Source organism: Oxyura jamaicensis, chromosome 7, assembly GCF_011077185.1.
Source record: "Oxyura jamaicensis isolate SHBP4307 breed ruddy duck chromosome 7, BPBGC_Ojam_1.0, whole genome shotgun sequence".
Taxonomy (NCBI): domain Eukaryota; kingdom Metazoa; phylum Chordata; class Aves; order Anseriformes; family Anatidae; genus Oxyura; species Oxyura jamaicensis.
The window spans coordinates 28,221-39,111 of record NC_048899.1 but is presented as its reverse complement, the minus strand read 5'-3'; the positions used below and the strand labels follow the sequence as shown (position 1 = coordinate 39,111).

At 36.7% G+C, this 10,891-nt stretch overlaps 1 protein-coding gene across 4 annotated transcripts in view; it reads right to left on the bottom strand.

The window, feature by feature from the left end:
- Window positions 1-1,107: 1,107 nt before the first annotated feature.
- Window positions 1,108-10,891, bottom strand: part of TRAK2 (trafficking kinesin protein 2) — a 27,078-nt gene continuing 17,294 nt past the window's right edge. For 3 of the 4 annotated variants that reach the window (XM_035332046.1, XM_035332048.1, XM_035332049.1), the window contains 10 exons: window positions 10,563-10,641; window positions 9,299-9,429; window positions 9,021-9,095; window positions 7,673-7,810; window positions 6,629-6,708; window positions 5,770-5,970; window positions 5,340-5,638; window positions 4,712-4,987; window positions 3,890-3,989; window positions 1,108-2,259 (listed from right to left, as the gene is read on the bottom strand). In XM_035332046.1, coding sequence (XP_035187937.1) covers window positions 1,581-2,259; window positions 3,890-3,989; window positions 4,712-4,987; window positions 5,340-5,638; window positions 5,770-5,970; window positions 6,629-6,708; window positions 7,673-7,810; window positions 9,021-9,095; window positions 9,299-9,429; window positions 10,563-10,641 — 2,058 coding nt within the window. In that variant the 3' untranslated portion in view covers window positions 1,108-1,580. The remainder of the gene's footprint in view (window positions 2,260-3,889; window positions 3,990-4,711; window positions 4,988-5,339; window positions 5,639-5,769; window positions 5,971-6,628; window positions 6,709-7,672; window positions 7,811-9,020; window positions 9,096-9,298; window positions 9,430-10,562; window positions 10,642-10,891) is intronic. The other variant, XM_035332047.1, reaches the window with a different exon arrangement.

Sequence of the window (10,891 nt, the reverse complement as noted above, 5' to 3'; positions counted from 1 at the left end):
ATGCTTCATACCATGCACCCAGAAAGATACCAGCCATTATGTTCCACATACACTGCAACAGCCAAGGTAAATGTTGACTGTTTTATCTAATTGTATGTAAACAAACTTTAAAATCATTTAAATTTGTTGATAAGTACAGTGAAAAATCACGTACAGATTAAGAACCCCTTTCTACTCTGGTCACTAGCCTATTCCTCCAAAGAACTTGGGGCAAATACATTTTCTTCTTTCCTTACAAATCTATTGTAGATTATTCAGTTATAACTAAAAGCTTGCACAGAAAGGAAATCAAAAAGCAGCATGGACAATAATACTTCGCTGAATACCACACAGAAATCAGATTTCTCCAAATGATTTTTCTTTTGGGACAGAAAGCCTGCCTTAGTTCTGTTCAAAAGCAGAATCAGAACCACTCTCCATCATTGGAACACAGGATTCCAACAGATAAAATTGATCTTTGTTCATAAAATGCTACAAAGAACACCAGCTTTCATCTCTTGTTTCTGAATACAGAATGGTAAATTTTGCTCTGAAGGAAATCTTTTAAACAAAATCCTGCCTAAAATCAGAAACATCTGAATGAAAGGCATGATGTTTACTGCAAAACTCTAAAATGTATAGAATGTCTACCTGTCAAGAGAAGAGTCGGATTACTGAAATTTCAAGCATTTAAGTAAATGCTCTCTGCTTATTTCAAATAAAATTGAAATAATTGAATTGAGCACGTAGTTTCAGTGTTGCAAAAGGAAATAATGTGCCTGAGATTTTTTTGTATGTGCAAAATACCCTCATTTAAAAAGATGCATGGTACACTCTGGAAAGATTTCTTAGCTTGAAATTTTCACCTAATATACGATTTTCTGCTTCATAATTCTTATTCATTGCACCTTCCACTGTATGCTGCAGAAGCTCTGGAAAGAAATTAACTTGTGTTAATACCTCACTAGCACAATTGCACTCTCAAAAAACAAATGCTGACCACATATTTTGGCATTCATAAATATAAGTACTATTTTCTTACATAGAATTACACGTTCTCTCACCTGCTTCTCAATGTGGAGTTCAAAAGAGTATGGTTTCTGAACTAGAAAATACAAGAATAAAAAATGTCCCAAGTTTTTGCATTTGTTTGCTACAGAGTAGAAATTGGACCAACGATGCTGGTCAGACTGATCATTATTTTAATATTGTATTTAAATGATATGGTCTGACTGCTAACAAATAGTAAAATCCTATGGTCATATGGCAGAAAAAATAGAACAGCACCTGCAAGACGGTTTTACAAATACAGTTTAAAATGTTAAAATACTGAGAATATCTACAATGGTCTTTTATTTAAGCTAAGACAGATGCTGAAGGAATCACAAAACTAAACTTTGGCTTCTTTCTTTTCTTATCTTCCACAAAAGCCTTCTTCCTCATCTAAGCATTGTTCTTTTCTCCTTGATCCCAACACTTCTCTCTCCCCCATCTTTTAACATGCACATGCCTTCTTCAACTCTTCTGTAACACACCTAACCATGCCCGTTCTGGATGTTTATCCCTCAAGTATTATTTATTATGCTAGAAGTCCATACCAGTCAGTCCTCCTTTAGGATATCCATTTTTAATGACTGTGTGCATATTGGAGCTCCCAGTGCTCCAATCATGGCTGGAAGACTCTGGTTTCTTCTCAGTCCTGCCATTAAGTTGCTACCTGCATTTAGAAACACAGCTGAGTCCTGCCTCCGCAAGCTAACCTCGGGCCCCCGATTCTTCCTGTGGTCCTCTGTCTCAGGGGTCTTAACCACCCTGGCAATACCCAGCCTTTTCAGCCTGTCCACGAGGTTCATCTTCAGCTGGCCTATATCTGGCGCGTTGCGGGAGGGCTTTAGGCCATACATTTCCTGCAAGAATGTTTCTGCTGGTCGGGAAGCCAAGAAATTTTCTGAGTGATGCACTCGAGGCTCAAATGGTGAAGAGGAAGGACAAGGTGAATGTGAGGGAGAATTGGGTGGAGTAGAAGGAACAGGGACTGTTTGAGGGGGCTTTAGCAAAGGCAGTTTTTCTAATACAGGACTATCATAAACCTTGGCAGAGATGCCTCGTTCTTGCAAAAGCTGTGCCAGACTGCTGGTGCTGCTGAGGGTAGTAGTTGAATCTCCTCTGTTGGTGAGAAATTCTCCAATATTAAGCCTGTAAGACATGGCTGGAGTGCTCACTACTAGATTTCCAGTGCTGCTGCCACTATTTCCAAGTGAAAATGGGGCACACTTGGAGCTGAAATAAAATAAAAATGAAGCAGAAAATACACACATTAGACATCTTCATACCTGCTTGACTCTGTATGTGCCTTTTAGTATATGAAAGAAACAAAAAGAAAACTATTGTTACTTATTCTGGTAACTTAAGCTTTAGTAGTTTCAGTATTTGTGTTCTGCAAAATATCTAGACGATATTGCTTGACAGAGGGGTTTTGGTGTAAGTACAATATAATTTATTTTTCATATATAAATGTCATATATTTAATGTCTGGCCATGGAGAAGAAAAACTCCAGGAATAATGTTTTTAAACTACAAAAGGGTAGATTTAGATTAGGTATTAGGAAGAAATTCTTTACTATGAGGGTGGTGAGGCACTGGCACAGGTTGCCCAGGGAAGCTGTGGATGCCCCATCCCTGGAGGTGTTCAAGGCTAGGTTGGATAGGGCATTGGGCAGCCTAGTCTGGTGGTAGATGTCCCTTCCCATGGCAGGCAGGGGCTGGAACTAGGTGATCTTTAAGGTCCCTTCCAACCATAGCCATTCTACGGTTCTATGAAAGAAAAATAAATTGTTATGACAAGATTATGCCAAAAAGTGTTTATAATCACGTTTATTGTTGTGTTTTACCTTTTGTTTAGAACCAAACTTAATTTTTGAAGTTAAGGTTAGATATGATAGTATAAAACTTCTCAAGACCAGCTATCCGTTCAGAGCTTTTAGGTGAACGTTTTATAAAACAATTACAAAGGCATGTAAAATGACAAAACATGAAGAAACTTTGCTGAAGAACACATTAGTTGAATTGCTAAATTTCCAGACAATGAAACCTGAATACCCGAAGCTACCTATGATAAAATGCTAACAAATGTCACATTTGGATAAAAGACCCTGTTGAATGATACTAGCTGTAGTATATCACACAAACACTAATCTTTATTTCCCATGTACAAACAGTGCGATCTCATCTGCTCTATATTAACTCAGATGATGCTTCCTGAAACACTGAGTATAATTATGTTTTCTGAAAGGACATTTCTTTATGGATACTGGATGTTGGACATACTTAGAGGACCCTTAATAGAAGAGATTAATAACTAAAAAAATGCAAACAAGTTAAATCAGGATTTGCAATTTGAATTGGACACTTGATCCACTTAAATTGGTATTCTGCTTTAAAGAGCACAGCCAGCCAAGCCACAATGTATTCAGCTAATTGTCATGAAAACCTTAATACTATAGTCACTTTTTTTTTTTAATTTTACGCAACCTGAAATATAAACTGTGCTCAACTATAGTGTATTAGAGAGAACATCGACATCCAGCAATAACTTCGTTTTTAAAAAGGACAGAATAAAACATATTATGACAGTTTTTGTTGTATTAAAACAAAAACAACAACAACAATAGGTATACGATACAAGGAATTTGCTATTTTAAGAGTATAAATTTGCTTCCTTTAGGTTACCTTAACCTATTCTAACTCTCACTGTGGAGAATTTCTAGTTTGCCCTTTGTAATTACAGCCATTTTTATGTGTAACATTTTATGTGCTGCCTAACTGTCCTGGTATTTTTTAAAACTTGTTCATATATCAGAAGAACACAACTGTTTAATCCCATGCAGCAATTCTTAGGATGTTATCATACCTGGCAGTAACTTGGGTGATATCAGATGGGTGAAGGATTCTACATGTAGTAAACGTAAATGTGGAATTTGTTGAAGACAGACACTTTCCAGGATTTGAGGCTGTAATGTGGAGAATTTATATCCCATGAGGGTAAAAATAGACTGATTAGTACTAATGAAAGCAAAGTTTAAGATGATGCTATTAGCGTTGCTAATCTTTTCGTTGTTGTTTTTTGTTTTGAAGTAAAGAACAAACACATCATTGCCCCAAGCCCAAATATTTTCCATTGAGAGAAAGATACTATAATCAGTTTATTTTAAAATCCACTTAGTTACTTGCTTTATGCTTTCTTCCCCAATATAAGATGAGCTGAAACTACACTTTTCAAATGTTAGTAGCATTAATAACAATGGAAGCCAACTAGCACTACAAGAAACACTAACATCCAACCTGAATCTAAAAATCATTCTGCATAGACACAGGCTTCTAACCTTGCAAAATGTTCTGAAGATGAAAACTGTACCACCTGTTATTAAATTGTATTTGAGCTAGCACTTTGAATTACCGTAGTATGGAACTGCATAAAACTAAGTTCTTGGAGACAAATTCCTAAACCAAAATAACTGTTAACAAAAAATAGAGTCCTGAAAAGAAATGTCAGTCTGAAATTCCACACTGTAATCAGGCAACTCAGCACATAAACAGTGATGAATTCCTTGAGAGAAAACAAACAAACAAACAAACACACACACACACACAAACAAAACAAAACAAACAAAAAAAAAAACAAGCAGAAATTGGCATGCAAAAAGGAAGAAAAACCACTAACTATGCTTCTTACCAGTGAGTGGTACTGCTACTGAAGTAATAGGTGACAGGAAAATCCCTGACTCTTGCTTTGACACTGCACACTTTTTCTCCGGAAAGGACAGTTGCACTTGAAATGTTATACCTCCTTCACCTTCTTCCTCATCATCCTCCTCCAAGTCAGAGATGTGGTGCACACTATCATCAGTCAGAGGGGTAAAACCTTTTGTAACAACACCTGGTCTTGGGTCCAGAATGGTGCCTAGGTTGGGTCGAGCAAGTTGCTGCCAGTGAAACAGGGTCTGAGATCCTGGTGTGACAAGAGAAGAGTTCCTGAGAGCCATTACTTACAATTACATCGAGTTACAAGAATGCTTGTTGTTATAACAGCTTCAGTCAACTTTTGCTGACATAAATACACATGGCGCACTTGCATGGCAATGCCAAGCATGAGAAAAAGCCTAACACTTAGCACCTTTCTTTATAAGAAAGCCAAGTACAAAGCGACACTCTGGTGAGCTAGCTGGTACATAGCCAGCAAATGCTACTTCTTCCTTTCATTACATATCGCATCTACCTGTATACGCACCACCAATAATTTAGTTGGCAAATTAATGTGAAATCTTTTTCTTCTGACAGGAGAAGGAAGATCACCCTCTTACCTTCAATGGGCTTGACAATTTGCAATTTTTCTGGTAGGAGGACACGGAGGTTACTAGAGCTGGCAGAGAAATCAGTGAATTCTGAGTTTGTACCCAAGGAAAAACAGCTTTCTCTTGGTGTATTACTACCACTTCCCCCTTCTTTCTGCTCAGCCAGCAAATGCATTTTTCGCTCCCATTCCTCCTCAAAGTACTGCTTCTCACTCAGGTGGTTCTGATGACGGAGGGAGAGCCTGTGCAGAGCTGTGACTAAGTCATTGTCTCTAGGGTTTCCTGGCTGGCCACACTTATGCATGCCCCTGTGAGAAACATGAAATAATAACAGATACTAAGACTACCAAATTAAATATTTCTCTCTTTTACATGGCAGAGGTCTGGTGTGGATTTAGTTTTAAGTCACTTAGTTTAGAAAGACAACAGTGTTTCCTACTTTAAATTCTTCTCAGAGCTGCTCCTCTGGGTCATCTGTGTGTGGCCTTCTGAATGTAAGCCAGACTGAAAAGGCTTTGCTGTCATAACAACACTTGACCTATTAGAACCAGGAATTGGTAATGGGACAGGAAAGAAAGACGAGCGTCCACGAGTGACATTAGCAACCTTGACAGTGTCAAATACTCGTTTATGGTGACCCCTGCAGGAAAATCAAGAAAACAAATGTGAGTTTCAGAAACAATTTTTAAAGGATAACAAAGTTATGAGCAACAGATTTGCAAAAGATGGCAGAGACCAGACTAAAAAGATTTAAGCCCAGAAAAACAGGATTGCCTAGCACACCCATGTTTTTGGGAGTACTGCTCTAATAAATATCTGAATTACCACTTACTTTGACCTGAAAGAACAAAACAGTCTATTGATAACCACCTGATAAATTTCAGGAGCTTATATTTAACTCTTGCTCAAAAGTAAAGTCTTCAGGAATACTTCTTCACCTTTATAAACCGTTACCAGTCTTTCAGCTATAATTTTATTTGCCAGAGATTTTTATATAAGCAGTAAAAGTGATAAAACTAGTGCTGTGTATCAGAGCATCTGCATCAAAAATCTCAGAAACTGAAGAATGAAACATTTTAGCAAATTCCCAACTTCCTCATAGAATCAAATAATAGCAGGTTTTGAAGTTGAAAAGTTACAAATACTGCAGAAGTTACAAATACTACAAAAAAAAAAATTAGAAAATTTATCATAGAGTGAACATTCACATTTATAGATTTCTAGAAATAAGTTTCACCTTACTTAATACAAGCACATGAAAAAGTATTGGAATGACACACAGAGATCTAAAAACATACATCTGCTTGGACAGAAGAGATTCATCACCCTGACTCAATTCCTTCCGCATTGTCCCTTCAATTTCTGCTGCAAGGGAATCCTAGAGAAAAACGGGAACCAGAAAAGTCAATATGTCAATACAAATCTTCTTCCTAACAATTTTAGGAGAAAATATCTTTTTAAAATACTCTAAAATTTTTTTCCTCATGTTTCATACTGTGTGAAATACACAAACCTTTAAATCTTTGAAGGGGTAGGCAAGCAGAATTTTTACACCATAATTACATCTAAATATAACTGGCTTGGGTTCAGTCTTCATTTTAAAAAATTGTTCATTTTTTTTTGGTACTTTTAATATTAATTTCTTAAGTTAAACTACAACTGTAAGAGCACTTATTACGAGGTCAAAAACACACATGAAGGATTCTGTATATGCAGAATGATCAACTAAAGTCTGATAAAGTCCCAGCACAGCCCATAAATTTGTGAGTACACTAGTCAGAATATACCTGACACTTAGAAGAAGAGGAAAATACTTTTTTTTTTTTTTTTTTTTTTCCCCCCCCATTGGTTTAGTTATCTTCAGCAATTAGCCTAAGGTTATATATTTCTGATTATGCTTAAAATTTAATCTCACAAGATAAGGAGATGAGGAGATAAAATTATATCATGAACTACATAAAGAAAGAAAAATACAGTTTGAACTCTCAAAAAAATGATTTGTTTCTTAAAGAAATGCTGTCAAGTTATAAAATTTAATACACATACTGGCACAATGGAGCACTAGCTACTGAATATACCAATTCCCATACTTAACAGAAAAGTCATATAAAAAGGAAAAAAACATTTTAATATCACAAAACTGTAAATTAATGATTAGTTTACTAACCATTAAATTCTCAGAAGCGTACACATTAAAGAAATGAAAAACTGTTAGCTCAGCTCCTTTGCCTATTATAAAATCGTTTCCACTGCAGCTCCTGTAACAGCTGTTTTACAGTTCTATGCTATTACAAGCCCTATATGTGCCAGTAGGTATATACCATGCTAGCAGTATTTATTACCACAGGAAATGCTCCACATGACTGGGGATGGTAGAGACAAGCAACAGAGAGGGCTCTGCTGCGCAGCAACTTCACTTCTTCTTGTGATTCATGCAACATTCCTAGACACTCTGCGTTCCGGTCTTGCAACTCATGTAGCTGAAAGAAAAAAAAAGGATATGTGATACCATTAAACTTCAACAGAAGGAAATAAAATACACACAGTGAAGCTGAGTAGCTCTTATAGAAACCAATATAGATGGGACTATAATATTTCTCCCACTGCACAGCACACACCAACGTCTGAAATTGGAAGCAGTAATAGACAATGCTCAGCATATCACTCATATCAATTTTAGTTGTGACGTATATACTCAAGAGTATAAAATTCAAAGTAAAATACCTTGAAAAACTCTGCAAATATTGATGCAAAAGAAGCCAAAGAGAATTTCCTTAAGATCTAGAGAACTACAGTATTGATATAAGCAGTAATATTCAAATGAAAGCACTCGATTTCTCGTAACTACTAATAACAACAAGATTTACCTAGTTTGAACACCTTGTTTGCCTTTCAGACTCCTGTGAGCTACAAAAATATTTGTGTAGATTTAACTGAACATAGTTATCTTATCTTTTTCTCCCATCATTTGACTCCAACCACAATGAAAAATCAGAAGTTTTAAATAATTAAAAGTTCTTGCTGCTTTTATGCTGGTTTCAGCTGGGATAAAGTTAATTTTCTTCCTAGTAGCTGGCATGATGTTGTGTTTTCTATTTATCATAACACTGATAACACTCTGATGCTACAGTTGTTACAGAGCAGTGCTTACACTAAGTCAAAGACTTTTCAGCTTCTTGTGCTGCCCAGCCAGCAAGGAGGCTGGCTGTACATGAGGAGCTGGAAGGGGACAGAACAAAGACAATTGACCCAGACTAATCAATGGGCTATTCCATAACATATGGCATTGTGCTAAAAAATAAGTATGGGGGGGTGTTGGCTGGCTGAGGGTTGTATTGCTGCTTGGGGTCTGGCTGGACTTTGGTCAGCTGGTGGTAAACAATTGCACTGTCCATCACTTGCTTTGTATATACTTTTATCATTATTATTTTTCCTTCCTTTTCTATCTTACTCAAGTTTTATTTCAATCTACAAGGTTTTTTTCCCCCCCCCCCCCCCCTTTTTTTTTTTTTTTCCAATTCTCTTCCCTATCCCACTGGGGGAGTATGGTGATGGGAGTGATTGAACAAAATGCAGTGCTTAGCTGCCTGACAGGTTGAACCACAATAGTCATTTCATTTTTTTTCTCTTGTATTCTCTTTACCTGCCCATCCATCCATTTACCCACCCACCCACAAAAGCCTTAAGTACCTCTGCTGTCAGCTGTCTCTGAGCATCTTTGGAAGCCTGTAAGTGAAGTTTCAGCTCTTCCTTTTCAATCACATGCTGAAAGCACAAAAAAGCACTAATTATTTTCTTAGCCAGCTCCCCGAAGGAAGTTGATCCTCTGCCATACTTTCCTGCAACAGCCACTTTCTTGTGATATAACCCCTGGTCTGCAAGTGAATTTTTACCCATGATAAGCATGCACATATGTACGTGAATGGCACACACATACACACACACACCCTCCATCAGCACTCCCTTACTTCTTTGAGTTTATGCTGAAGATCAACAATCTGAGACAGAAGGGATGAGATCTCTTCCTGGTAGCAAACCAGCTCCTCACTCTTCTCTGACAATTCCTCTGTTATTCTGGAAATTTGAGCATTTGTTTGCCCTACAAAATATAAAAGCAACTTAGAGGAAAGGAAAAGGAAACAGAAAAGGAAATGAAAAGGGAAACAACTCGCTCCCCCCCAACTAACTGAAACAAAAAATATCCTCCCCAAAACAAAGGCTCACCCCCCAAAAAAAGACCCCACACACCAGAAAAAATCAACCAGAAAGTCATCAACAATCTGCAAAATAGCTGATATACTTAGGAAGTTAATTCACAGTACATATGAGTAGTACATATGAGAATATGCACAAGGACATAAAAAAGAGAAGGAATAGGTAGGAAGAGAAAGAGAGTTAAATGCAGGTGTAACATTAAAATGCAGGTGTAACATTAGAAGTTAAGTATGCAGAACCTGACATACATAGCACAGATACATGTAATGACCATAACATAATCCAAAGCAAGCTGCTATAAATTATTTTAAATGACATAGGGCCTCATGAGCAGGGCCGGACTTATTGGAATATGATGAAGTCAGGCTCTGAGTTGACCTTGTTATTAACTACCATTCTCTGTAACCAAAGAGATTCTGTCACACCTTCTCAACATAACATACACCTATTTAGCTTTTGATTTCGGTGACTATTCGCCAAAGTCCCACTGCATACATTTTTCAGTGTTTTTTTTTTTTTTTTTCTTTGAACTTTTCATTAATTAAGGTGACAAAGCACCACAGAAAGCTGAAATATTTTTATACAGTTGGAATTTCTTGTGTACTTGACCTGAAAAGGTAGCAAAGTCATAGTAAAATCTGATCTATTTTGCATAAAGGTGGGACTACACATTTAGAAGTATAACCTTTAAGCAACAAAGTATCTATCTTATTTATTTTTAAACAACAGAAAATCTTCCATCAGTGCTAATCAATTGAGTTAGAAAAATGATTCTCTAACAGTGCTAAATATTTATTTTTTAAAATACTGTAAATTAGCAATATATACCCTTTCATTGATAGCAGTTATTGTACCTCATAGATTTAGTATAGGACTGAAATTATTGAAGCTCATTTTTCAGGGATAACTAAGAGAAGGTTTAGGCACTAGATGGTGCCTAAACCTTCTCTTAGTTATCCCTGAAAAATGAGCTTCAAATACTGTTTTGCTATTGTGAGAAACAGCTTGGATACTCACGGAGCTCTTTGACACAGTCACTGACTAGCTGCTGTTCCTTTTCTTCATATGTAATGGTTTCTGTCTTTAGATGGCAAGCCTTCAAAAAAAATTATTGGTTTTCCAATTTCAGTTTATCCATACATATATTAATGTTACACGTTTTTATTTTGGATATTGTTACAACTGAAGAATTTCCCCTCTCTCTCTAATTTCTATGTCCTTACTAACCATTTTTTTCCACCATAGTCTGTTTCCCTGAGTTGTATAAGACTTGGATAACAGACATCCACCCACAGACACATGAGCAAAACCTGATCTCTCTCATGCCTCTACAAAAAAAAAAAAAA